This window comes from Chamaea fasciata, unplaced genomic scaffold (assembly GCF_029207755.1).
Source record: "Chamaea fasciata isolate MVZ Bird 193981 ecotype frontalis unplaced genomic scaffold, bChaFas1.0.hap1 SCAF_15, whole genome shotgun sequence".
NCBI classification, from domain to species: domain Eukaryota; kingdom Metazoa; phylum Chordata; class Aves; order Passeriformes; family Sylviidae; genus Chamaea; species Chamaea fasciata.
Genome location: NW_027094100.1, coordinates 17,006,210 through 17,034,191, shown reverse-complemented (window position 1 = coordinate 17,034,191; position 27,982 = coordinate 17,006,210). Strand labels below are relative to the sequence as shown.

The window sequence follows — 27,982 nt, the reverse complement described above, 5'->3', positions numbered from 1 at the left end:
CGTGCCCCGGGACACAGAGAGCAGCGTGAGGACCAGAGGATACCCCGGATAGCCCGGGCCCAGCCCGCGGCGGCGCTGCCGGCGGTGCCGCTCCCCGGCAGCGGCGGAGGGCAGCCGCGAACCCGCGGCCCCGGGCGCCACACTCCGCCCGCCGGGGGGCGTGGCCGCCGCCGCGCCCCGCCCCCCGCGCCTTCCCATGCTGCCCCGCGGGAGCGCGGACAATGAGCGGGGCGCGGGCGGCGGGCTGGCGGCGCGCGGTGCGGCGGCGTTCTCGCGAGAGCAGGGTGAGCGGCCCCCACCTCTCGCGAGAGCCGTGCCGGCGGCGCCTCCTCCCCGTCCCCATCCCACGGCCCACATCCCTCACGGCGGGCGGGGCGGGCGGTCCCGGCCAGCGGCGGGAGCGGCGCGGACTCACCGGCGATACCGGAGCCGAGCGGGGCGGCCGCCGCCGGGCACGTGAGCGGGCGGGCAGCGGGCGGGTGTGCTCTGGCGAGCGCGGTGAGGCGCGCGCGGGGCTCGCGCAGCCGCCTCGGTCCCTCCCTCCCTCCCTCCCTCAGTCCCGCCGTCCGTCCGCCCGTTCCCTCCCCCGCCGCTGGCGCCGCACCGAGCGGGAGGCGCCGCCGCCGCGCTCCGTCTCTGCCGGCCCGCAGGTAGGAGCGGCGCCGCGCCCCCGGCCCGCCGCCATCGCGGGGTCTGGCGGCGGCCGTCCCGCCGTGAGGGGTGGGGGGCGAGGCGGGAGCGCGCGGCGCGGGCCGGCGAGCGGCGGTTACGCGCAGGCCCGGCCCGGCCGGTGCCGCGGAGCCCGGGGCGCCCCCGCCCGCCGCCAGCCGGAACTGCGGGTGCGCCGGGCCCGAACAAAGCCCTGACCCCCCCGGCGCCGTCCCCGGGCCCGGGGACAGCGGCTCCCGCTCGGCCCCTCGCCGCTGCGGCGGTGACACGGCGCCATCGCGCTCCCCGCTGCCCGGAGCGCTCCCCTGCGCCCTGCCAGCGCTGCTGGCGCCGGCCGGGGCCTCGCAGGCGGCCTTGTTCCTCCCTCCTTCCTTTAACTGTCTGAAGGCCGTTAGAGCCTAAAACTGCTGGTTTTGATGCTCATCTGGCATTAGGAATTAATGAATCGAGCAACAACAATCCTGACAGTGCAGGCAGCCGTTTGACCCCTCTTTCTACTCAGTTTCACTTTCATATAATTCAGGCTGTGCTTACAAATCAAGCTGCGGGGATGTTTTTTTCTTCCTGTGGTGGTGTGATAACGTTCCGTTTCTTTAATGCTCTGCTTCCAGAGTCAGAGTAATGAGATAGAAAGTTCACCTCTCCTGAAAACAAGCAGAAGCTGAAAAGACCTTTCTGGGAGCCTGAAAAGCTGCTTTGTGAAATGATAAATGAGGCATTTGCACTGTTGAAAGAAAGCCGAACCATCCCACAGATTCCAAATTGTGGCTGTTTTTCTTTCCACGATGCAGACCTTTGGGAAAAAAGTATCTGATAGTGGTTCAAACTGCTCAACGATCTTTATTCTTTTTGCTCAGCCTTAAACTCTTCCAGTTTTTTGAACTGTAGGTGGACCTGACTTCCTGGTGTCAGATAACTAGGGAGCAGCTCTGGTCGAAAATGTAAGTTTCTTAAAGCGGTCTGTGTAGTTTTCATGGGGAGAAGAAAAGGGTGCCTTTTCAGAAGCTTCTTTACAAGGAATCTATTGATCCAGTGATTTATCCTTTTCATATTTTGAAACGTGTTACTATTTTAAGTTTTCAATGTGTTAAAATGGTAAATTGTTTTTATAACATGTAATGGAACACACTGCCACTTTTACTGTATTCCCAAGAAATTAGTGGACTTCTGTCTTGAATTTTATCAAAAAAAAACCCCCAAAAAAACCCAACTTCCCAGAATGATTCCGTACTGAATTCTGAGTGAGGATAGTGGCACTCAGGCCTTGGACGTGTTTGTGAAGTGATAAGTCAGTGTTTGTACTTCTGCATTGTGCACTTGGTGTTCCATACATCCTGGAACTAAATCTTGGGAAAAAAACTCTAGAGAAATTCCTGAATGTGTCCTTAAAATGTGGACATTTATGTTCCTGAAGATAAAAACTGAAAATCAATTAAAGAGGGGGGAAGATGAGTCAGTGGTTGGGGCTCCAGACTGAAGTTTCCTACAGCTTTTATATTATAGCAAGTTGGTTTATTCAGGACTGCACTTAAATAAAAACACTCATTAATTTGGTGAGAAATTAGGAAGAGCTGTGTGCTGCCCTTTGCTGTGACTTGCACAGGTCTCTGCTGAGAGATTTGGTGAATATAAAGGTATTTTGTAATGCAATGCTCGGCAGGCTTCTGGGTGGCTCAGCAAATCTGGGGGAGAAGCTGTTGCAAGCAGAGCTGCAATGAAATTATTTCCATCCAGTTTGTTAATTTATGAGTGGTTTTTTGTAGGCTCAATGTTGCTTCCTTTCTTCGTCAGCTCTCTGAATCAACAAGTCTTGAAAACAAAAGCAAATACTTCACCATATTTCCGAACTAATTTAGTTTGTGAGTGTGTAAATACCATATTATGCAGTCATGATTTCAACAGAAGGGGTTTTATTTTGAGCACTCAGCCAATGAAACAGTTCCTTGATTTTTCTCTGCAGCTAGAATACTTCTTGCAACTTCAAGCAGGATTTCAGCTGGGAAAGAACAGGATTTTATCCCAGCCCTGGAAGTGCCTGGAGGCAGATGGAAATTCAGTTTACCAGATCAGAATACAGAACTGTTCTGTGTGGGGTTTTTGTTTGTTCTTTTCTTTTTTTCCTGGTAAAATTTGGTCTGTGTTTGGATCACTTTCAGTTTGACCTGTTTTTCAAATTACTGTGATTTGTTCTGGGGTTGGTGTCAGAATTTTGGCATCTGAGGGGCTGTTGGTCCCCACACGTGCTGGGAGTGAAGGGGATTGTGTCCTTGTGTGTGGGGACACACTTGTGGTACCAGAGTTTCCCAGTGAAATCCCACAGCATTGCACAGAGGCTCTGGTTTTGGGAGAGCCCCTCTGTTAGTGGCTCCCTGGAGCTTTTTGGAGCTGCAGGACGGACCCCGTGTGCATCTGCCTCCCTGGAGAGTGGGGAGCCTGAAGGTGTCAGTAGGATTGGGAGCAGTAGAAAGGAATGGCTGGAAGCCACTGAAGTGTTTGTGGCATGGTCACCACAACGACAGCAGTTACCTGTTGTTTCTGGGTGTTACTTCTTTCCAAAAATACATGGGGTTTGCTGCTTTCTCTACTCTTCCTTAAATCTTTTTTTTTTTTCCCACTTCTGTTTCTGTAAAGGAATAAATGCACTTTTTAAATGCACCTCTTACAAAAGAGGGCTGGTTGAATATATTAAATTATACAATGAGCAGAAGTAGGAAATGAGCCTCTTTTGTGTTCCTTTTTGCATTCAGATGTTGAAAACTGTAAGTCCTTTTAAGATTCTTGATTGCTAAAGTCTTTTTAAGATTCTTGATAATTAAAATGGGTCATTTTAACTCCCCATTTGTAAATATGCCTGTTCAGATGTCACACTTTCCTGTTCTCAAGCAGTCCTCTGTTACAGTCACTTCAGCTCTCAGATTGTTTTGTGTTCCTCTGATCAAGGAAGTCCCTGGGATGAAGCTAAACAGAATCCTAAGAACTGAAACTCCTCCAGTTGTTGTGCTTGAAACAAACTGGTTAATCTGTCCAGAAAAAGTGAGTCCCGTGTGCCAGGTGCTCCTGAAGTTTCTGAGGATGTGACCTTGGAGACGGCGTGAGCAAGAGGAGTGCTTTTCTTTTGTGAAACAGCAATATGAAATAACCACTCTGAGGATTGGGGGCTGAAATGAGCGGGAATCTGCCTTTCTTTAAGGCTGCTGGGGCAGTTCCTCCTTTGCCTGTGGAAAGACAGTGGCCCTTTCTGTATTGTCCAAAAGTTAATCCCTTGGATTTGAAATCCATTGTACTTGGTCATTCAGCAACTAGATAACATCTGCTTCTAATTTCCTTGCAAGTTCTCGTTTTTGCTGCCATTAATTCTCAGAGCAGCGTGGGGGGCTGCCTGTCCAAGTTCCAGATCTCTTCCCTCAATAACCCTTTTTGCTATGATGTGCTGGAGCCAGTTTTTCCAAGAAGCAGAAGAATTCTCCCATGGCAGAAGGGATTGCCACACTGAGTACCACGTGTAAGAGAGGAGGAGGAGGACCTCTGGCTGTTTATCCAAAGAGCAGACTTCCAGAAACTTCTACGATACTTTTTTCCCAAGGGTGTATGGTCTGCAAAAGCGTTGTGTTCTTACAAAATGAGGGTTTGCTTTTCAGCTTGTAGATAATTTCATGGTTTTACCATAACTGAATTTACTTGTTCTAATTCAATGTGTTTGAAGTGAAAGTGAAACTGACTAGAAAGTGAAAACAGTTTTCATTTTTAAGGCTTTTTTTCTGTAAATAGTGGAAGAGGAATGGGTAAAAGATGAGTTGTTCTAAGAACAAGGTTAACATTAAAGTTGTTGTAACTGTGCATAGGTTAAAACCCCCTGAGTGGCAGAAGGAACAGGGAGCTGGGGACTTATTTTCAGCCTATTTGTGGTCCATAAGAGGTGACAAGCTGAGGTTATTGTGTTCAGCATGGTCAGTATATTCCAAGAATTCGCTGAATCAAACTGTTCTCAGGTCAAACTTAATGTTGAAGCAAGAGTTCTGTAAGCATTATTGAAAAGATATGTTCGGTTTTACACTAAGAGAAAAACCTTCTATAGCGTTTAAAAATCAGCCTCATTTTGGGCTCTGATAGCAGTGTACTCTGTAGGATTCAAATTCCTTATTTTTGTTGTCTGCCTTTATAGAAAACTCTTGCAACTTGTAGATACAAATTGTTTTCATTGTCTGCATTTGTCTGGAAATCTAATAACATTTTGACTTTCAACTTATATCAAGATTGCTTGATATTATATATTTTCAAATCTTAATCTGGCCAAATTTCTGTCCACAGATCTTTAAAAAAGGTGCATCTGAAAGCCTGTCTGTTCCCAGTGTAGCTGAAATGACATGGAGAACAATTAGCGTAACACTTTCAACTAACTCATGTCTGGCTCTCGAGGCAGCTCTGTTCAGTCCCACCCATCTTGTTGCTGTGACTCAGTTGATGGCACCCTCTCTCACACGCTGACCCTGCTCCGTGGGAACCTGCCTCCATCAGATACTGGCACGGAATCATCAGCACAGGAAGTGCTGCCTTAGGATCGTCTTTAAACCTGACCCTGTGGAAGTTAAACATCCTTTGGTTTGAGGGTAGAGCTCTTCCCCCACCTCTTTCTGTTTTCTTAAAGGATGGGCTTGGTTAGGAGTGGAGTGCAGCAGCGTGGCCAGATAAGTGGTGTGATAATTATTGGTTTTTGAGGGTATTCAAACCTGTTAATTTAAGTTCTCAGTACCTAATTGCGTGTAGGGCATTTCCTGACTAGCACCAACTGCCAACGTGTGCTTGTCTTCATCATACACTTGTCTTACTGTCCCACTTCATGCTTTTCCATAAGATAGTCCCTCTCTGTGTCCTTGTCTTGGTTTTTCTCCCATCTTTCCTATTTTTATTTTCCCCTTTGCCCCTTCCCTGGGTGAGCTGGGTGTGGCTCTGTAAAGCTCTGCTGTGGGCTCCTCATGGCACCATTGGGGCCTGCAGCCCTGGTCCCACCATCCTGGGGTGCCTGGGGTTTGTTCCCTGCTAATCTCTGCAGCAGCACACAATGAATTGCCAGTTGACAGCTGTGACAGGAGGATTAGAGAGCATTTGTTTAAATAAAGGGTGTTTTTGAAAAGTGGAGAACTTTCCTGATTTAGTGGAAACTTGAATAGTGTGGGTCCTTGCACTAACAGCAGGACACAGCGAGCCAGTCCTGACCACGGGTATCTGTGGATTCACTGCAGGGTCAGGCTCAGAAAGCCCTGTGGAATACCTGATTTTATGAAGGACCTAGTAAGTTCAGCTTCAAACCCTTCTGAAAGTGTGTTGAATGAACTAGGAGGAAATTGAGGTGTAAAAATGGAAGCAGTAAGGATTAACTTGTAAAATTGTCACTAAAGTATTTTGAAGAATACTGAATGAATGTAAGATAAATGCATGGTATCCAGGTGGATATTAGAGTTCCTCTCTGAACTCAAAAGAGTCTTGATTTTTACAATATAATTTTTCAATGCTTTCTGTTCAGATGTCCTCCAGTGTGGCCCCTTTTTCTGGGACATCTCCCTTAGAATTTGCCTGGTATGCTCCCCCTGTGTTCTTGTGTTACTGTTTTCCTCTGAAGCTTTCTGCAGTGTTTTTCTGTCTTCTGCCTCAGAACTTTCAAACTTATTTTCATCCCCATGTTTCTCTATCTCTCACTCTGAACAAATGTCACACAGTTAAGCTTCCTTTAAGTGATTCCAGGGTATGTGTATCTTAAAAATGTAGCTGATATGAGTTTAGATGCATTGATAACAGTATGTAGCAAATTGTATAAAGGAGCTGCTTTGCAAAGGTGGAGTTGTGTGTTACCTGTATTTTGTGTATTTTTCAGGGAATCCTTTTTTTTTTTTTTACATAAATGCATAATTTTGTATCATGCTGCTACTGAGAAAGAAAACCCAAGTGCTTTTCAGCTTTGTGCACTGTTGGAACAGGCTGTGGATTGAGCAGGCAGTGGGGATAGAGACCTCTAACCTTGACCTTTTTCCTTCTGTTTCCAGTAAAAGAGCCATTGCCTTCTGCAGAACTGGTCTCTTCAAGGAAAAGTCCTTGCTTTCATTTTGTCCTTTCCGTTCCTCCCCAGACGAACCTGTTCTCTTGGGAGCTGACTTCATTTGCAGCTGTGCAATCTGTGCCTGTTTCTTTTCCAAGGGATTCTGTGTTTGATGTGCTCCTCAGTGGCAGTGCTGGAGAAGCAGAACTGCTCTGCCCACACTGGAAAGGGCTTTGTGGCATCGCGGGGCCAAGAGCAGAATATTCATGCTGGAATATTTTCACATGTGTTGATTGCTTTAAACTTTGTGTATCTGTCCCAAGGCTGGAGGAGGATGAGGTGAAGTGTTACAGGTATTTCTGCTCTGCCCTAAAAAAAACATTTTATGGAATATATTCATTGCATCATACTGTGGATGTTGATGGACTGTTTAGTTAAAACTTCATGTAAACACAGCTGAACCAAATATTTGAGTGCTAAGTTAGTATTTTAGTGGGACACTGAAGAGTCCCCTGTCTCCAGTGAGCAGTGTTTCAGGATCTTTAACTCCCACAGGTGATCATGGTGTCAGTGCCAGCCCCAGGTGGGCAGTGCTGCTGGGGTGTGGTGCCATCTCCTGACTCACTGGGGTCTCTTCCTGCAGGAGCAGGGTTTTCCTTGAGTCTCCATCCCAGCACTAAGCCTGACCTTGTTTAGTTTGAAGTCTGAGAGTACAGGCTGATGTCACAGCTGCCATGTAACAGAGTAAAGAATCCCTTCAGAAATGCTGTTTAGCAGTGTAACTGCAATTGGAACAAGAGGTCTTGTTTACTTCCTGCAAAATGTAAAACTTGTTTTTCTTGTTCACATCTGTCTTCACATCAGTAATTGGAATTTTACTGCATAAAGATTGAATATTATGTTTGGTCTTATTTACAGGTCTTATAGCAGAAACTTTTTGCCCAAACTTCAGTTACTTTTAACTTCCTTTCGTCCTGTTCTGTGGTGGTACAGGTTTCATTTTCAAATGTGTTGTATGCTAAAGTCATCTTGGATTCTGTGGGCCTAAATTTTTTGTGTTCTTCTCACAGACACAGTACAGTAACATAGGGTATGAACAAAGCCATTAACTAGAGATCAAGGCTTACATGTCACTAAACTTTATAGATGCTTTCAGACATCGCAAACTTCTGAAATTCACTTTCCTTCAGTGTGAAAGTAGCTTTTTGTGGAAGAAGAGTAGTATGTACAGGAAACACTGCTGTATTTTTATCTGCAATAATATATGTAGGTTCTGGGTACCTCTTGAATCTGTTATGTGATAAAAGCCTTGTAAGATTGAGATCTTTAATGTTTTTTTAGATCAACATGATGCATAAGTTTAAAACTGCATCTGTTTAAAGGGATTTATGACTAAAACTGCTTGTTTTTCTACAGAATTGTCTGGTGTTTCTCAGCTTGAAGAAGATCTGCAGTCATTATTGATCCTCTTTCTTGGCGTTACCGTTTTTGAAGTGAAGTTTGCCTAGCTTTCTAGTGTGAGCTCTCTTTGCAGCCATCTTAAAAAAAAAAACAAACAAGATTTTTTTTTGATCCATAAAGTAGACAAGCTGTAGTTCTACAATGTCCAAGTCATTCCAGCAGTCATCTCTGAGTAGGGATTCACAAGGTCATGGGCGTGACCTCTCTGCAGGAATAGGCCTTCTTGCTGCTGCTACCCAGTCTTTAAATATGCCAGCATCTCTTGGAAGGATGAACCAGGGTACTGCACGCCTTGCTAGCTTAATGAATCTTGGAATGAGTTCTTCATTGAACCAACAAGGATCTCATAGTGCACTGTCTTCTGGTAGTACCTCTTCCCATAATTTGCAGTCTATATTTAACATTGGAAGTAGAGGTCCGCTCCCTTTGTCTTCTCAGCACCGTGGAGATGCAGACCAGGCCACAAACATTTTGGCCAGCTTTGGTCTGTCTGCTAGAGACTTAGATGAACTGAGTCGCTATCCCGAGGACAAGATCACTCCTGAAAACTTGCCTCAGATCCTTCTACAACTTAAAAGGAGGAGAGCTGAAGAAGGTTATGGTAGAGATGGCAGATCATCCACACGGGAACCACCGTACAGAGTACCTAGGGATGATTGGGAAGAAAAAAGGCATTTTAGAAGAGATAGCTTTGATGATCGTGGTCCTAGTCTCAACCCAGTGGTTGACTATGACCATGGAAGTCGTTCTCAAGAATCTGGTTATTATGACAGAATGGATTATGAAGATGACAGATTGAGAGATGGAGAAAGGTGTAGGGATGAATCTTTTTATGGTGAGACTTCGCATAACTATCATAAATTTGACAGTGAGTATGACAGAATGGGTCGTGGTCCTGGTCCCGAGAGATCTCTCTTTGAGAAAAAGAGAGGTGCTCCTCCAAATAGCAATATTGAAGACTTCCATGGATTCTTACCGAAGGGTTATCCCCATCTGTGCTCTATATGTGATATGCCAGTTCATTCTAATAAGGTGAGTTATGCACCAGATACTTCTATTTTCCTTTACGTTGTAGTATCTGTCCTGTTTTTACCTATTTCTTTAATTATTTCTATGGCCTGGTTGCTTTTGAAATGATCTGAAAGTTGGTTTGAGAGTGAAAAAGGCACTTGGTTTATTTGCAAGGTAATTGTTGACAAACATTGTAAACCAGGGCTTTACATTAATGTATTTTATTTGCCCAGATTGCTTAACTTCAAGTCAAACAGCTATCATCTACTGGGATATCTTGTTTATATTTTACATCTACATGTTCTCTTAACCACAAACATCTGGCATTCAAGCAGTTTTGGGGTGGGTTTTGTTTTTTTTTTTTGTTGTTTTGGGGGTTTTTTGCAGTGTATCTACTGTGCCATTCCGGAAGCTAGTTTCAGCTCTCCTCCACATCTGTCTTGATTGCTGATTTTTATGTAGTTAAGATGCATTCTTGCACAGTTCTGCTTTTTCCCTGTCCAGAGGGAAAGAGTTAATGTAGAGCCCTGGAACTTATTTGCAAAAGTAAAAACCACGTTTTAGATTAGCTCATTCTTGCCTTTTTAATTTCACTTTAACACTCTATCTCATACTATGGCTGAAATTTGTCGTCATTTTTCTCCTTTTTTCACAACTTTCTTAGAACACTTCAGACTCACTTTTTATTGTCACATGTTGCATCTATCCCTGTAGACTCTCCGAGCAATCAGTCTGCCGTTGCAGTATCCTGCTCTGTGTTCCTAGTAGTGTTCTTTCCTTGGCTCACGAGTAGAGTGGATCTTCGGGTGTGTTCGGTGATGCTGAGACTTCCCTCTTAGTTATCCACGCCTAGTGCAGCTCTGCAAAGGGAGCAGGTTACTCAACACGCTTCAGATGGTGTTTTCAGAGCCTTCTCACTTTCACCTTTTCCAATGTACTCATCTTGCTGATTTCCAGTATACTAGGCAATTTAATTGGCTAATTGGCTAATACGGTGCCCCTCTTGTCATAATTAGTGGCTAATTAGCTTGAAGGCCTTCAATTGAAAACGTAAGACGTGCTATTACTGTAAAATTGATACGATGTGGAATTGCTGTTACTAACCATTTCTTTACAGTTACCTCTCAAAAAGTGCTGTTCTGTACATCTGATCTTTTTGAAACACAAGAATTTATTCTGTCCCTGCAAGGAAAGGATCAAACCGCTTCTAGAGCACAAGCTGTATGGCTTCACCTGATCTGACAGTTTATGAACTTGTGTTGCTTTAATTACTTTTGATATAAAATACAGTAATCCAGGTTTCTTGTCTCCTGTATTTGACGTTTATTTTCACTAAAGTTTTAAGTGTTAACAGTTTAGCTGCCATGCTCAGTTCTGTAAAAGGACTTCATTTGGTTAGATTGAAAACATTAACTTCTGAGGCCCTTGAAGATGGCAACCAGTAATCCTGTAAGTAGGGGTCTTTTTAGCTCTTTATTTTAAAGGCTCATGGCTCTTAGTGTGCTTTGGAGTGCAGATGTAAAGAAAGCATATCCACATGGAAATACGTTTCCAGGTATGAGAAATACCAAATTCTTTTAACAGCATCACCTAAGTGGCTGACCTCTTCTGTAACATGCAAAACTTACTTTTTAGGAATATATTTTGACTTTAAAACTGCTAGTACACAATAAAATGTTTGTGATTGGATCATCTGGTTCTTATGACCCAAGCTGGGGCTTTATTTCTGATTTCAGAAATCATGTCACCACAAGAATTTTTCTCTTTCTCTCCTTCTTTCCTCTGCTTTGCACACTCAACCATTACAGAATTCCTTATTTTGTGTCTCCCAGAAAATCAAATCAAGTCAAACGTAACTTTTAAAGTAATCTGATTTGAACTGAAATTTATGGAAAGCAGAAAGGGAATGCTTTTCGTAGCTGGGACTATGTAAATTTATTAGTGTAGTAACAAAATCTCATTTTTCTCACGTCCAAATAAAAATATCAAAGATTTTAAAAAGTGTTTGATCAAGCCATGTGTATTTTAAGTGCAAGCAAGGTGTTAAACATCCTTAGTGTAACTTAAATAGGCAGATTAATCTTCTGGTGGTTTTTTGGATTTTTTTTTAGTGATGTTCTTAATTGCTTCTTTAATTTGATGTGCGTATATTTTAAGGCCGAGTTTATTTTCTGACTGTGAAGTAAATTGTGCCCCAGTTACTTCAGGCATTTTGTCAATCCTGATCCCTTTATCAAGGAATGAGGTGTTAAACGTGGAGGGAGTGTTTTCCTGCCATGGACAAAGGCTGATGCAACCCGAGCAGATGAATTTGGAGGTGAAACACTTGAACCTGGTACATCTCTGAGGGAGAGCCTGGCTGTGGCCCTGGGAGAGGGCTGGCTAAAATTAGGTGCTCCAGTGTGGCCTCATTTTCTGAGGAACAGCTTGTCCTCTGGCTTGCATCGACCGAGCCAAAAGGGAATCAGGGTTTTCAGAAACTTAGTTCAGGTTTTCTCTCACTAAACTTGGAGCCTTTGTGTTAATGAGCTCCTGTAAATACAAATAACCTGGTGCCCCAAAACCCTGGGGAAGGGACGCTTCCAAATGGCTGCAGGCAGCAAAGGGAATCCAGATTAAGAACTGTGTCAGAAGTTCATGCAGATGAGCTACCGTTGTTCCCTGGGGGAGAAGAAAAATCTGAAGTTACAATCACATCCCCCTTTTTTTTGGCCAGTTTACAAGGATTTGAATGAGAATTAAATCTCCTGAACTTTGCCTGTAGTTTGCAGATAACCTCTACATCAGTTTTGTGTTGGGACAGATTCAAAGCATGTTATGTCTGGCAGACCCAGCCGCTGAGGCTTTACTGAACTGTGCCACCAAATTAAGAGGGGTTTGGGAATTAAAGGACTGTTTTCTAGAATGTACTGCTAACACTTGTTAGCAAGTGTGGGACTGAAGAAACTTCATATTGAATGGTTCAGAGATATTTTTTTTTTTTGGTGGGTATTTTTCATTCTAATTACCAGCCTGTTTATAGTCGCAGAGCTTACATCTTGTGCAGTTAACGAGAAAAAGTGGTGCTCTCATTTTACATCTTGATAAAAGGGATGCCTTCATCTTGCTCCATGTCAGGAGCATCACGGAGTAATATTGTAGTACTTTATGAGATACTTTAAATCCAGATTTTTCTTCTTTGAAGGAAGTGCAGGGTAGGCATTTAACATCTGGAAACACTACAGTGAGCTTTAGGGATGTCTCATTGTGTCCAGGATGGCTGTAGTGTGGCAGAGACCAAAAATCTGCAAAGGTGAGGGATTAGGCAAAAAGCCTTTGTTGGTGCTGAGCAGAAACAAACATGTAAGAAGAGCTACATAGAGGAGTTGCCAGTGCACTTTGTGTTCATAGTTGAAAATGTAGCTGATAACAAAAGACTTTCAGTTGGAGAAAACCATCAGTGCCAAGGTTCTTGAATGACTGCCTGCTGTTTATCTCTGCTGGTCCCTTTCCTCCCTGAGGAGCAGCTGAGTGAAGGTCAGGCTGTGGCTCCCAGATGTGCAGCAGAGAAACTCCAGAGCTTCTGTCGCTTCACAAATGTGAATAAAGCACAGACTTGTGCTCTTACTTGTAAGACTATAAAGATACAGAGATCAGGCACTAAAATAAATAACTTCCCTTATAGTTCAAACAGTGCAGAGAAAAAGTAGAAATTCCTCATTCCTTCCTAGTGCTAAAACCAGAACCAGGAGGAGTTTTACCTGAATGATTTGATTGAATTTCATTGTTTTTCCTTGGGACCATCTTGATTGAAATCTCATTTTTTCCTTTATTATTCCTCTCAAGTGGTCATATATTTCACCTGTATACTTGTAGTTTGTCCTAGCGATGCACTTAGATTTCTTTTAGTCTTTCCTTTCTGAATTCCGTGCAATTTCTTGGCCGCTTTATGGTTCTAAAAATTGGAGTGTTTACTTCATATTGATCTGTAGAAGTCTGAGGAATGAAGCAGAGTAGAGGAAATTCTAAAAGGCCTGAAGACAAACAAACAGCCTTCAGTTCCAAAGGCTGCCGTGGCTCTCTGTGCCTGGCCTGGAGTTTTCCAGGGAGCTTTGCACTCTGAGGCAGGAGCAGCCCCGTTCCCATTGCACACCTTTTCAGCCAGGTTAGCAGGGAGGAGGTAGGTCCAGTGTCAGTGTCTGCTCAAAGCACCGCAGACAGATTCCATTCTCTGTGGATCTGCAGAGCTTGAGCTTAGCAGAGGAGACACTGCGCTGTAGCCGTGACTTTGTGGGAAGGAGTCCCGTGTGTGGCCGCTAATTGTGCCTTGTTTACTTTGCTGCAGGAGTGGAACCATCACATCAATGGAGCGACTCACAGCCGCCGCTGTCAGCTGCTGCTGGAAATGTATGAACTGGAAGTACAGTAACTGGGGAGGAGGGCTCAGCCTGGGACAACACTCGGGCACAGCCTGGCATTCTTGGGTCCCGTGCAGGGCCAGGAAGTGGACTGGATGATCCTTGTGGGTCCCTTCCAGCTCAGGATGTTCCCTGATTCTAAATAACTGTTGCACAGAGCAGGTTTAGAAAACATACTGGGCCTTGTAGGGAATAAAAAGAGCTTGGAGGATCTTCAGGACCAAAAGGGATCCTGCTTCATAGCTTTGGAATCCTGCTGATGTCTATGTAACAGCTGGAACTTAGCAGTTGAGTTGTAATCTTACCTGCTGTAATTGTAGTTACTGATAGCAACTTGTACATTTTTGTTGTAAAACCAGCAGTTCTGCAAACAGAGTAGGGAGTTTGTCCTGAAGAGCAGCATTTCTGTCAGTGCTGCTCACGGCTCTGGCAGTGGGCCTGAAGTGTTGTCTGCTGCAGCTGTGTTACACCTCCAGGTATCACTGCCTGTGTGAAAAGTGTTACACAACTAGAGGAGATTGCGTTTTTCTTATATTTTCTTCTAATTTTGTTTCTTTTAAGATACCCAGAATGGAATCCTGACAGTGATTCAGGACATGGAATGTAAGTAGTGATTAATTTTGAAGTATTTATAATTGTTAATTTGAAGCAGAGGACGTTCCTGACATTTTATGTGAAACAGCACACTTCCTTTGGTTCAGGTGGATTCTTCCCTTTGTTTTCCAGCTGAAGGGCAGCAGGAAAAGTAGCCTGAGTTGTCTGCATAGAAGCTCTGCAAAAATTAGGGTGTTTTGTCAATGAAAGCTTCACAGTTACTTGGTTTAAAATGACAGTGTGTTTTCTCGTCTTTCTAGGGGTGATCCCTTTATGTTGCAGCAATCTACAAACCCTGCACCAGGAATTTTGGGACCACCACCACCTCCATTCCACCTTGGAGGACCTCCTGTTGGGCCCAGAGGTAACCTCAACAGGCACCTACTTCACCAGGCTTATTTTCTTGCTAGGTTTAGTGTTTTAAAACAACAAATGAAAATGCTTTTCTCAGCACTAGAACTAAAATACTTTGGCTGGGGAGGGACTAAAGACTGGTACTGAGTTTCCACACTTCACCTTTCTGCCAGCTGCCAACTCCCTGTGGCTGGTGATTTTTCACTGAGATTAACCTACGTATGTTTAGCACTTGGATTTTTTTGGTCCCCTCTAGGAGGCTTTTGTATCTGTCTTCTGAGTAGCTATATGTTGGTGGAGTTTTCTGGGTGAAACTTGTAAGAATTCAGTCTTCTAAATGTTTTTCCCCCCTATTTTATTCTTAAGTGAATTTGAGAAATGAATTGGAGTAGCAGGTGAGAAGTGGGAAGGTGAATGATACAAGCCTCTTCCTCTCAGGAAAAGAGGCTAAGAATCTGATTCTTGCCTGATGCTCTTACTTCATACCTTTTAGATATTCAAATGACTAAAAGAGCAGAACTAAATAATTTACCTGGATATCCTGACAGAGTCAAGTATTTTAGACAGTTTCTAGATGATTGATGCATTCATACTTAATTACGTTAAAATAACGCTGGTAATTTTTCAGAATATTTCAGATTTAACTATAGGCCAAACTGTTTGAAAGGGGGTTTTGTTTCTGTTTGGTTTTGTGGTTGTGGGGTTTTTTGTTTGTTTGATTGTTTGTTTTTAATGGGTATTGTGATTGAATTGGTGATGTTTTAGAACCTGAAGCCTCAATTGTAAAAAGAGTGTCTTTAGATAAAAAAATCTCAAATCCTTTGTGTACAGAGATGTTTTCCTCTGCCAAATCTTATTTAAAAAAGGAGATTTATTTTTTCCAATGGGCTGGACTTACTATCTACTATTCCTGAACAGCAATAAATGCAGCTCTTTCTCTAGAGTGAAGAGATGGAGCAGGAATGAGGAGCCCAAGTTACAAGAGTTCTGAAATAAATAAGCCTTTTTAGAGTGCAATGATATAGTTAGTTTTTAGAACTTGATCTCAGTCTGGTATTACAAGTGACATATCTTTTAAGAACTCGTGATGAGACAGGTTAATCCCAGTCTTTAAGGTTAAACTAAGCTTGTTCATTCTTTTTAATTTCTTAAAGGAGCTGGAAATGGAAATATGCAAGGACCCAGACACATGCAGAAGGGCAGAGTGGTTAGTAGTGAAATTCTTCTTTTATTTTAAACTCACAACTTATTTTTGTTGTATAATTTTTCTGTGCTTTCTTAAGGTGTGGGTTTTGTTTGGGTTTTTTTAATGACTTGATTGTCTTTAGAAGTGAGACTTTAGAATTTGTGTGGAAGTACTGAAGCTTTGGCATGAGACTGGGAGTTTGTTGTGTTGAGTACTCTACAAAATATTTATTCCAAAACTGTACGGAACTTCTTTAGACATTCTCTTTATGTTGAAGCTGCGGGATGTGAACTTAAGGGAAGGCAGCTTTGGCATGGCAGGCGTCATGCTCTAGAAATCCGTAGAAATTCTGTGCCTTTTCTGGATGCGTCTTGTTGTGGTCACTAGTGAAGATAGATATAAAAACATTTTAAAACTACAAACAGTTACAGCAGTAGAGCAGAGCCTTGGCAGACTTCAGGTTTGCTGGTGCACAGGTTTTTTCATGCTGAGTGCACGTGCTTTGTCTTCAACAGGAAACAAGCAGAGTTGTGCACATCATGGATTTCCAGAGGGGAAAGAACCTGAGATATCAGCTGCTTCAGCTTGTTGAACCCTTCGGGATAATCACAAATCACCTGATTCTGAACAAAATCAATGAGGTAAGATTGGGTCCCAGGGCACTGCTGGTGGGGCTGGCTGGTGTCTCGGGTGGGCTTTCTGTCACTGTCTGAGCTTTGTTTTTGGAAAAGGACTTGCTCAGCCCAGCCAGTGAGATGCCACATCTGTCATTAGGGTCATGTGGGAAAAAAGGAGTGTGTTTCCAGAAATGCTGCACTGCTGTGTTTTCACTTAAATACTGAAAAATCCTCCTGGTTGGTTGTTCCTTGCTTTCTCAACAACACCACATTCTGCTCTTGTTTTAAAACTACCTGAAAACTTACTTGGTCTTAGTTTTTATTATGGAGTGTGTCTTTGAAGTGTGAAAAAGGCAATACCATACAAGTGGGAAAAGGAGGAAGCAACTGAACCTTCTGAATCCAAATCTAGGTGGAATGTAAACAAACAAAATGGTTCTGTTTGTGTACCTAAAGAAAGTATCTGAAATTGGTGCCAAGTTCTGCAGTTCAGTTTGTGTAACCAAAAAGCAGTTTTCATTTCTGATGCAGTTATTTTTCAAAGGAAGGATGGAAGAGCTTGAAAATTTGAAAAGGAAATCAGATTCCTGAAAGAGCAGAACTTAATTTGATTTTGTATGATTTCAGGCATTTATTGAAATGTCAACCACTGAAGATGCCCAGGCTGCAGTGGAATATTATTCGACAACACCTGCCCTGGTGTTTGGGAAACCAGTCAGAGTCCACTTGTCACAGAAATACAAGAGAATAAAGGTAAAACACTTCTGCTTTTTTTAGCATTGCCTTATTTTAATCTGGGGCAGTAAGTGTTATGAGGCTGCTGCATTTAAGTTATTCTCAATTTCTGTACTTTTCAGTGCATCAAATTAATTAAGGGACTGTCATCCATGTATATTTTATATATAGGTCTTAAAAAATGTCTTTCCCTTTTAATCTTAGAAACCTGAGGGCAAACCTGACCAGAAGACTGAGCCACCAAAACCAGAACTCGGTCGTGTGATCCACCTGAGCAACTTGCCCCACTCGGGCTACTCTGACAACGCCGTGCTCAAACTGGCCGAGCCCTATGGGAAGATCAAGAACTACATCCTCATGAGAATGAAAAGCCAGGTGACTGCAGGGGAGCACCCCTGGGGGAGGGTTTGAACAGAGTTTTAATTGGGAAGAAATTACACCTTCAGCTGGGGCGTTTGTAGACTTTCTGCTCTGGCACAGGTTTGGAAATGACCCTGGATCTGTCTAGGTGGGGGTTTGCTTTGAAGCTTCCTGTGAAATGTCCCTGGAATATGGGCTGCTTTAAAAACAGAAAAATTGTATTTTAGCATGGAGGCTTAATTGTCTGATTATGAAGATTTTGTGGAGCCTTGGGACTGTTTTTAGGGCTGAAAAACCATTACCTATGAAACATAAATATATCCCACTGTTACATGTTTCTTTTATTTACACTTTGTGTTTCATTCTTTAAAACTAAACAAAATCAGTCCTGTACTTTTCTAGCTTGGAAGAGAAAGGTTTGAAGACAGACCATTGCATGTGTATAGTGAAATGATTTGGATGTGCATGAATGTGATTTCTATAAATATACAGGAGTTTAAACTATGTAACTCTAATTTTTTTTAAGCTTTACTGTCCCAGTTCAATGTGGCAAGTTCCTTTGAGTAAAATAGGAAGTTCCAGTGCTTTTTCAAAGACATGGGTGCCTAAATCCCCTAATGCCACACTTGAGAAATTGGACTATTGCATGACCCCTAGGAAGTCCTCCCTGACCTTATTTCACTGGAAAAACAAAATCCCTTTGCTGTCTAAGTTGGCTGCTGAAACAGCTTTCAGTTTTTTGGCAAGGATACTCCAACCCAGATGTGTTTGTTTAAAGCAGCCTTAGCGTGCCATAGGCTTGTTCCCAAAAGGATCTCCTCACAAAGCTGGACGAGCAGCAGTTGCTGCCTTTCTGTTTAAGGCTTCTCTCAAAAAACAAAATACTGAGGTAATGTCACAGCTCCCCTGAAATTCCCAGGTATATAAGCACTAAATAAGAGTTTCATTGTCCTGATGCTTTTTTATTTAAATCATAATTTACTTTATGGTGGCTTTTTTGGTATTCAAAATGTCTGTTTAATTTCAGAACTGTGTCTGGGTCAGATGTTCTGAATTGAAAAGCTGGGGTTTGTAGAGCACTTGGGTAAATGTTTGGTGAGGATGGATGTAGTTGAACCTCATAATTTTACTTCAGTATTTGGAAATGCTGTGTTTTAAGTTAAGTGTTGTGTGTTTCAGAGTCCTTTTTAATGTGTGCTCTAATCTTTTCAGGCCTTTATTGAGATGGAGACCAGAGAAGATGCTTTGGCCATGGTTGAGCATTGCGCCAACAAAGCGCTTTGGTTCCAAGGCAGATGTGTGAAAGTGGATTTATCGGAAAAGTACAAGAAACTGGTGTTAAGGGTAAGGAGTGTTTTCACTTTTTTAATTGTAGTTTTAGATGCAAGGGGAAGTAGATGGCAGCCATTGCTGATTGAAAACTCAGTGTTGCATGTAAAATTGAACAGTTGGCTTCAATATTTTCTGGCTCCTCAAGTGCAGTTACTTGGCACAAGTGTGATATTATGAGGACAAGCTAAGGGATATTCCTTTCAAACAAAACCCAAACAGTTGCTGTAATTCAGATTTTAGAGTAAATTATGTAGATTTTAATTAAATTAACTCCATTTCAGACATTCTCTAATGTGGGATCTTTTTTTTTTTTCCTTCCTCTTTGAAAATGAAGAAGGTTTGTGAAAACTTAAAATATATCAGAACTGCTCCTCTGCCTGTGCAGCTCGTATGGAGGAGGGAAAGGTTGACTGAAAGGGGTTTTTTACATAACACCAGGGTAATATTCATGAAATTATAGGTGTTTCTTCATCAGACTGGGACAGTAGGTAGAAAACTGAGATGAGTTCAGCTGGTCAGAGCATGGTACTCTGATAATGCCAAGGTTGTGGCCTTTTTTAGGCCATTCACTGAACAGCGGGACTTGATGATCCTTATGGGTCCTTTCCAACTCAGAATATTCCGTGATAATAATAAAGTTCTGTGTTAATAAAAGCAGGAGAAATCTGAACTGTCAGGCTGTCTCCTAGAAACATCAGCTTTGTTGTGGAGCATGAAGAAATCTTACTGTTGCACATGGTAGTGCAGCAAAATGAGCACTTAGTGTCAATTTGAATAGATTTCCTTGTTACTGCCTACAAGTGACATTTCTGCTCAGTAATTCATAAACAGGTGAAATGGTGGGAGTCTGCTAAAGGTTTTCCACTAATTACAGGGAGAAAAGTACAGCTTAGGACTGCTCTCTGCCAGTGCCTGCATTGTTCATAAACAAACCAGGAATTGTATGCGAATTTTCTGGAGCAGGATATCCCATTTGTTCTGTATTGAATAATTGCTGTGAACGAAGGCAAGGGATTTCTAGGTTGGTCAGATCCTGTCTGACATGAAATAAAGGTTTACTGATCAGTTTGTGGGTGGCATGGGCAGAGTTCCTGGGGGTTAATGTAGCTGGAAGCACTTGGCTGGATTGGATTCTGGTCTGAATTAATGCTGCAGCAGTTCTGTAAGTCATAGTCTGCTGTGACTCACAGATTTTTAAAATTTTATTTCAGATTCCAAACAAAGGAGTTGAACTGCTGAAAAAGGATAAAACCAGGTAATTTCCCATTGTTAAAGCATGATTTTTTAAAATAAATACGAAAATACCTTTTTCACAGTATAGAAACAATAAAAAGAGTCAGGCAAGCTTTGAGATCAAATAGTTGGTGGTTGTGCCCAGAGATGAACTGTTTGAAATATGCTACCCACCCTCTTCCTCTAATGATGGAGATTTCACAGCCTCTTCAGGCTCCTCAGGAAATCCTTTGCAGTCCCTAATTAGCCTTGTCTTCCTGCAATTTAAGCCCACAAGCAGTTGTCCTGTCTTGTAAGCATAATTTCTCCTTGGAGCAGCCTTTTGTATGTTTGAAGAATGATGTCCTTCAGGGTTTCCCTCAGCCTTCCATTTTCTGAACTGAAACACAATAGTTTCCAGGCTTGTCTAAAGAAATAACAACTTTTTCTTTAGTAATTTCTGGGCTCTGTCCAGTTTTACAGGCAGCAATGTTCTTTATTCTTTACAGAAAGAGAACATATTCCCCAGACAGCAAAGATTCTCCCAGTGATAAGAAGTCCAAAACAGAACCTGCTCAGAAACCTGAAAGTGGAAATGCAGAAGAAAAAGTGAAAGAGGAGAAACAGGAGGATGCTGCTGAGCCTTCAGGTGCCAAAAGTGGGGAACAGGCAGAGCAAGATGAGCCCAGTTTACTCCTGGAGTCTGAAGATGAGCTGCTGGTGGATGAGGAGGAGGCAGCAGCACTGTTAGAAAGTGGCAGCTCAGCAGGAGAAGATGCAGATGTTGCCAATTTAGCTGATGTGGCCACTGAGGAAAAAAAGGACACACCTGATGATGCGACTGTAAAAACTGAGGGGAATGCTGCAGCTACTCCAGCAGCCAAGAAAAAGCTTAAAAAGGTAACTTACACAGTGAGGTGCTGAGTGGGGGAAGCCCAGTCTAACTTAGGTAGCACACCATGTACATTCTGTTGCAGACCTTTCTCTGTGGGTCTTTAAAACACCTGTCTGGAGAGGAACAGGTGTTCAAGCTCCTGTGAAGAAAATGGAAGATCTCACTGGATATAACTTGTGCATGGATTCAGTTATGAATCCCTGGTTCTGTTTTGACAGAAGCCTTTAACTTGTGGGCTTCTACCCTGGTTGCTTGCTGGAGATTTGCTTGCTTTTCTCTTCACCCTTTTTTTGACTAATACTTAGCCAGGAACTGTGTTCTCTGGAGCAGTTTCTCAGAGAACTGTCTGTAGTTACCCTTGAGCCCAGAAATGATGGCCAAAAAATAATGTACTGGGGACCTGAGGGTAATCTGGGCTTGGACAGAATTGGAGGTACACCTTACTCTGGGAGGCAGGTAGGGCCATCTGCAGTTAGCCAGGGTGCCTTTCCCACTGGAGAAAAAAGAGAATTGCTTTCGAGATCTTTCTAGTTACAGGCTATTTGCTGTGAATTCCCTTTTTTTCACCACATCATGCCACACTCTCCTGGGTTTTATGTCCTACCTGCTTTGTTAATCATACTCAGTTCTGTGGAGTAGTGTGCAAAGTTTTAGTAATTGGTTGACTTGGAATGTTGTTTCGCAAGAAAGGCATGTTCCTAATTAACGAATGAGATCTGCATGGATCTCAGTTTTGGGGGATCCTTGTCAGGAACCTGGTTAATGGTGCTGAGATGGATACTGGCCATGCAAATAGCATTTCCCAGTTTTCTTCATGTTCCTTATTAGACTTTGGCTGCGATAAACTGCTTCAGACCCAAAGTTCATTCCTAGAAGACCCACATCCACAAAGCTAATGCTGCCTCAGTCTTGCTCACAGTTGCTGTTAAGTATGTGGAACAGCGATATCTCCATATCAGCAGGAGCATTTCCAAAAATTCAGAATGTAGGCAGTCTCTCTTCTAATGAAATCTGGATTTTCAGCGGCCTTCACGGTTTGGGTGGTTGGTGGGTTTGGGTTGGGTTTTGTTTGTGTTTTAGTGGTTGTTTTAATGTGGCTGCTCTAAGCTTTCTACTGGTTGAGGAGAGCTTTTAATTCTTTTTAATGAACGTTCATACCATTAGTTTCAGATGACTGGGGGCAGAATAGTTCTGGTAAGGTTTTACCTTCTGTTCAGGCTGTGAATTCTGGATCTTACAGGACTCTCAAATAGAAACAAAATTTGTGCACTCCAAAATTACTTTCACTTGAGGTACTTACGTTAAAAGAGCTTTCAGCTTGAGAATTCAAGTGGTTTTGGCTCTGTTCTTAAGTTGAAATCACGTTGCTATGGTGAAACAGTGACCACTCCTGATGCAAAAAAAAAAAAAATATTGTGGAAGGGAATCCTTGATTCTGGGGCAGTGGAGTACAAAAAGAGCTGGTTAAACCTTGAGTAACTGTTTGAGTGAGCAAGGCAGCTCTTTTAAGAGAAGTTTGGAGAAGATAGTTGTGTTGTGAAGCTCGGGAGGGTTCGAGGGCAGCACTGCAGGCTGAGCTGACAGAGGCCCCGTTCTCCCCACAGCGCTACGTGGGCGGCTTCCCGCGCAGCATGGAGGGCTTCGTCACCCTGGACGAGGTGGGCGACGAGGAGGACTCCGACCACCAGAAGCTCCGCAAGTCGGGGCTGGCGGCCAAGGCTGCGGGCAAGAACGAGGACAGCCTGGCAGAGATCAAGGTGGACAAGATTGAGGAGCCAGAGCAGGAGAGTGAAACGTTAGAAAACGGAACGAAAAGCGAAGAGAATGCCAAGGCTGAAAGTGTTGAAGCTTCTGATGCTACGACAGCCCAGGATCCTGAGAAAAACGCCCAGGAAAACACAGACCCCCAGGGCGAGCAGGAAACAAAGAGTGTCCAGGAGAAACCTCTTGTCCCAGATGAGTTTAGGATTGGGCCATACCAGCCAAACATGCCTGTTGGTAAGACTGTTTCTGTTTCTTTTCCGAAATGTCTCTGTGCATCGCAGTAGCATTTCTCATTTCATCTGACTTTTATTTTTGGCAATACATTGCCCCATAGCCTTTCATTTTAGGGCTTCCCCCTCCTCCCCCTTCTTCACTCCTGCCCTAAACCGAGTATTTTCTTCCTTTTTTCCTTATTTTCATAGCGTTTTTCATAACCCTTTCCTTAGGCAGAAATTGAAAGAGGTATCTTTTAGCAACACAAACTCAATTGCTACCACAAAGCACAACAGTCCTAGTAGATCAGAGTCATATTAATTACTTCAAAACTGATCACAAAACGTTGTGAGTTCTTGAAGGAACCAGTAAAATGGGCCCTAAATCTGAAAGATTGATTTTTAAATTAAAAAAAAAAAAAAAAAAAAAACAACAAAAAACCAAAAAAAAACAACCCTGCACATATTTAGTTACTACTAGGCCCCTGCTTGACTAAACTAAAACTGAGACTTTTAAGGATGAAGCAGCTTTTAATGTAAAGTGAATTATGGTTTTAAGATTTAGCTGAAATGACATGACATGAAAAGAAATGATGTAGAGTAGATCTCTTAGTTTATTTTGTGGTGTTTACTCCTCTAGGTGTGAATTATGTGGTACCCAAAACAGGGTTTTATTGCAAATTGTGTTCCCTGTTCTACACAAATGAAGATGTTGCAAAAAAGACCCATTGCAGCAGCCTTCCTCATTATCAAAAGTTGAAGGTAAGGCAAAAACTTGTTCATTTTAAATGGCTTGATTCTTTCTGGGGAATAGAGCTCAACTAGACTGGACTGAGAATAAAAATACTTTCAGGCAGTGGAAATTGGCTTACTCTCTAACTTTTAACTCTAGGTAGACCTCTCGAAAACTTCGCCTTGTGAAAATAATATACAGAATACACAGTTTAAAGAGGATATCCAACATTTTTTTATCTTGTAAATTTGGATTAAAGAGGGAACTCCAATTGGAGTAAGGCCAGCTTAGAAGTAGCAATGCAGAGTAAATAAAATACAGACAGCCTAGATCCGTTCTAGTTGTCCCTTTGAGAGTGTTTTCAACCAGTCAACAAAGCTTAAGATGAAGTTTTTATATGTTTAAAACAACAAAAACCTTTGCAACTTCTGATTTTGTGAGCACTTTTTCAATTTTTTAACTGCATGAGGTATCACATGATTGCACGGCATGAGTGATAATGCTGCTGCTGTAACCTCATACTGTGAGCTGCAAACGTCTCCAGGAAAGGCCAATCCCAGAGGAATTCTGATAGTCCTGCAGTGTCACATTAATGCACTTCAGGGCAGTTGATCCCTGAGCTGAATGCAAACCCCAGGGGCTCCACAGAGAAGGAGAATGTGGCACCTCGTAATTCATACATTTGCCTTCTTGCAGTAGCAGGGGAATCCCTGAATAAACAGAGGCCCAGGAAGGCAGATGGCACAAAAATCGTCACCAAACAAACAACAGTATGAAGGAGTAGATCAGAAAATCAGTTCCCATGCAGGATCTTGTAGGAAGAAAATTCACCTCATCCATCACCATAGCGTTTTTTCTTTTCCTTTTTTTTTTTTTTTTTTTTTTTTTTTCCATTGAGGTACCTGCTTATGGGACATTAAAGCCTTGATGTAAAAAGGGAAGGGGTGGAATAATGCCAATTTGTGAGATTTATTACTTGAGTGAAACATGATTTGCTTTGCTTTTTCCATGGCAGAAATGAGCAGTGAGCTCTCTGTGGGTGATTGTGACAGTGCTTGTGTTTGGAATTGGGGAGGGAAGGGGGCAAGTGCAGCTTCTGTTTCACAGTGGCACTTGTGGAGCTGGGAGTTTCCTTTGCTTGGAGAGCAGGATAAATTAAATAGGTGAATTGATGTTGCTACCAAATGTCATCAAAGTGGTTCCAAATTCCTTAAATTTCCAAATTAGCCCATCTCCAGGGAGGGGAGATATTGTGTCCCTGCCTCTGTAGAGGGCAGATTCCACCCAGGTAAGTGACACAATCATGTCACGAGTTCATGACAAAAGGGGAAGGAATTCCCTTGGCTTGCCAAGGAGAGCTCCACTCCAGGGCAGGGAGACGTGCCATCCTTGTTAGATATGACCTTTGCAATTGCAATTAATGTTTACAGGTTTTAAACTTGGCGATTGGATTTATGTTTCTGTTCTTTATGTTGTGCCTGTGAGAAACTCTTTAAATATATTCCCAATATAACTGCTTGCTTTCAACAGAAAATTCTGGATAAAATGGCAGAAGACTACAGGCAAAAGAAAGAAGCTTAAAAAGAAAGAAGGATGTAAGGAAAACGTGGCTTTGTTTTTAATGTTAATCTTTTTTAAAAGCAGTACAAGTAGTAGATGGAAATACTGTATTCTTTTTTGTTGTAGTGAGATACAGTAGGCATTATAGGTCTGTTCATGTGTTAAATGTTGTAGCGAAAAGCATATGCAGTTAAGTTAATGACAACAATTTGTTCTTAATGTGAGAATGGCAACAACTTTTCATTTTGACACTTCAAGCTATTACAGAAAAAAAAATCTTGCACCCTTGTGGAAAGCTCATCTCTGAGAAGAAAACTGCGTTTAAATGAAACTTACTACTTTCAAGCTTCAGAAATTGTCTTTCAATTCCATTCTGAATAAAAAATGAAAAGTAATCCTGTATGTTTATTTTATCTAGAACATTCCGTATTTTGGTCTGAGCCTAGCAGCTATTTAATTTTGAGTGTAAGGCTGTCATTCCATTTCACTTTGGAAAAGTCTTTAAATGTAAGTTGCATTTTTAAATGTTGAATTGCAGTTTCTTTTAATGTCACTGCTGTTATCTATAGCAAATAGGAAAATTAGTGATTAGTCACCTTTACAACTTTGTGATTTTTTTTCCTAAGCTCTTGCTAGACTTTCAGCTATTCCGTGTATTTTTAGTGAGAAGTAAATGCCCATTCTCTGACCAGTATTATTTCCTCAAGCTCTTCCTGCTTTTACTTGAATCTCGTCGCTGTGGTACATCTCTGGTATATCAAAAGCAGCACCGGAGTCCTGAAAGGGACAAAGGTATCTTTATATTCTTCACATGGAAGTTGTCATACCTGCATTTTAACACCTTTTTTTTTTGTTAAGACCTGGTTTTGTCAAGACTCTTTAGAACTGTGCTCTTAATGTACCTGCACATGTGAGATGTGAACAGGAATTTGCATGTGTAACCTGTGTTTATCTGTAGTTTTTGTTATTTACTGCTTATTTGTGACTTCAGGTTACTAAAATGATTCCCAATAAACAAAGCTAGGCCACAGAGATTTGTTATAGATGTTTGGCATGTTAACCAGTGTGTCTGCTGAACTCTTTATCCTGTGTCAAGCCACCACACCAAAACTTGAGCTCTCTTTTTAAAATGTGCATGTTTTTAACACCTGTGCTTCAGCAGCTTCCTGCATAACTTCTTTCTCTTCCCTAAACCCTCTTGCATTTCCAAACAAATTAAAGTATCACTTGTTAAAACCCTGGTAGGTATATTCTGCTGACACTTTTTTTTTCCTGGAGTTTTGGGGTGTTCTCATCAAAGCTGAAGCCACATCCCATTCATGCAGATAAAACAGAATGGGGCCAGTTCTTCCAGCCTGAGCCTCTACCAGTGAGGGTTTGGGATGCAGGAGGCTGAGTGTTGATGAAGTTATGTCGTTTGGTAAACAGACACACTCAGCAGACGCAGGGATAGAGTGTTGTGTGCAAGTTCAAGCCTTGAGAACTTGTTTTTCCAGCTGTGACTTTGTGTTGCACCCTCACCCAAGGGGGTGCAGTCGCTTGAGCCACCGGCGAGGGCAGCAGGTTCTGTGGGGCCCCTGGGGAGGGAGGGGAGGAGTGCTGAGGAGCAGCTCCAGTGCAGGGTTCGTTTAAATAGCAGTCCAGATTAAAGCATTACCATGCAGTGACTCATCCCTGTACAGAGAGCAGTTACTGCTCCCCACTCTACACTCATTAGTATGCAAAGTGCTGTTTGGGTTTGTAGGAAATGGATTAAATGTCAGGCATTGATAGAATCTTAAAGCTTTCCGAGGCCCCTGAAAGAAATCACAGGCACTTAGAGCAGAACTGAAGTCCTAAGAAGGGCTTGGAGCCCCAGTTAGCGTGGCATTTGTCACTCATCACCGAGAGGCTGTTGAGTCCCTCTGCCTTGGCTGCACACCAGGCACACCTTCTCCCTGGGGGTGGCAGATAATTTATTTCAGAGGTCTTTTTAAGTTTCCTTACGCTGTGCGTTTAAGATTAATGTACTGAAATGCTACATTCCTTTCTAAAGCAGCCTTTTGTTAGCTAGTACCTGTGCTGATCTCGTACCTTGTGTGAGTGCTGACCCGTGTACCGGTAGGCATGTACATCATGTTTAGTGTCTAAACATTAAGCATTCCCCCAGGTGTGAGTGACTGTAGGTGTAAGGATGCTGTTACATGTCAGAAATTAAACCCGCTGCTTCTGCCAAGTGTCGTCTGTTCCCATGCAGAGGTCAGGGAGAATAGAGCCCTTAGGTTAATTTCTGAGGAAGAGGTGCCAGGAAAACCTAAACTTGAAGACAGATTCCAGACACACGCGTTGGTGTCATGGGCTGCTTGTTGGGAAATAACTGCACTGTGAAGGGTGAGGAAAATCCCAGAGCACAAGGGTGAGTGTGAAATGTTGGCCTGTGCACTTCGGGCACAAATTTCAGCTGCAAGGAGTAACCTGAGGCTGCTGCTGTCCTATTGCTGTGGGGAGGGAGTAGAAAGAGAAGCCTCTTAGAGATGAGAAAACCACATCCTGCTGGATTTGTAGGGTTGGAAATTTTGGAAATAAGAGTAGCAAGAGCACAGTGTTGTTTTTTAAAGGATGATGCTTGCAGGGGTATTTTGCAGTGGTTGATGGACTGTGGGAAAACCCTTGGGCTCTGGGAACAAGTTGGTAGTGGTGACTAATAAAATCAGTATAAACTAACAACTCACTTGGGCCTTTGCATTTCCAGCCCGATGGATCAAAGGGCTTTAACTCTGTCTGTGTCTGGTTTGAAACCTTTGTGCGGTTGTGAATGCGCACCCTGAGGGCAGAGCGGGGCTCGGCTGTGGGCAAGGAGGGCCGTTCCCACCTTCCCCT

The 27,982-nt window shown here is 42.8% G+C and overlaps 1 protein-coding gene across 2 annotated transcripts; it reads left to right on the top strand.

Moving 5' to 3' along the window:
• Positions 1-560: 560 nt before the first annotated feature.
• On the top strand, positions 561-26,153 carry MATR3 (matrin 3). Of its 2 annotated transcripts, XM_066197012.1 has the most exons (15): positions 571-650; positions 8,117-9,193; positions 13,497-13,558; positions 14,131-14,172; positions 14,424-14,527; positions 15,672-15,724; positions 16,219-16,344; positions 16,948-17,073; positions 17,260-17,430; positions 18,628-18,759; positions 19,959-20,002; positions 20,469-20,859; positions 22,459-22,852; positions 23,471-23,592; positions 25,094-26,153. In XM_066197012.1, exons 2-15 carry the CDS (start codon positions 8,303-8,305, stop codon positions 25,142-25,144), a joined length of 2,709 nt encoding a protein of 902 aa, XP_066053109.1. In that variant the 5' UTR covers positions 571-650; positions 8,117-8,302; the 3' UTR covers positions 25,145-26,153. The 2 variants fall into 2 exon arrangements, with proteins under 2 accessions (XP_066053110.1, XP_066053109.1); XM_066197013.1 differs by lacking the exon at positions 23,471-23,592 and having other exon boundaries at positions 561-650.
• Positions 26,154-27,982: the final 1,829 nt, after the last annotated feature.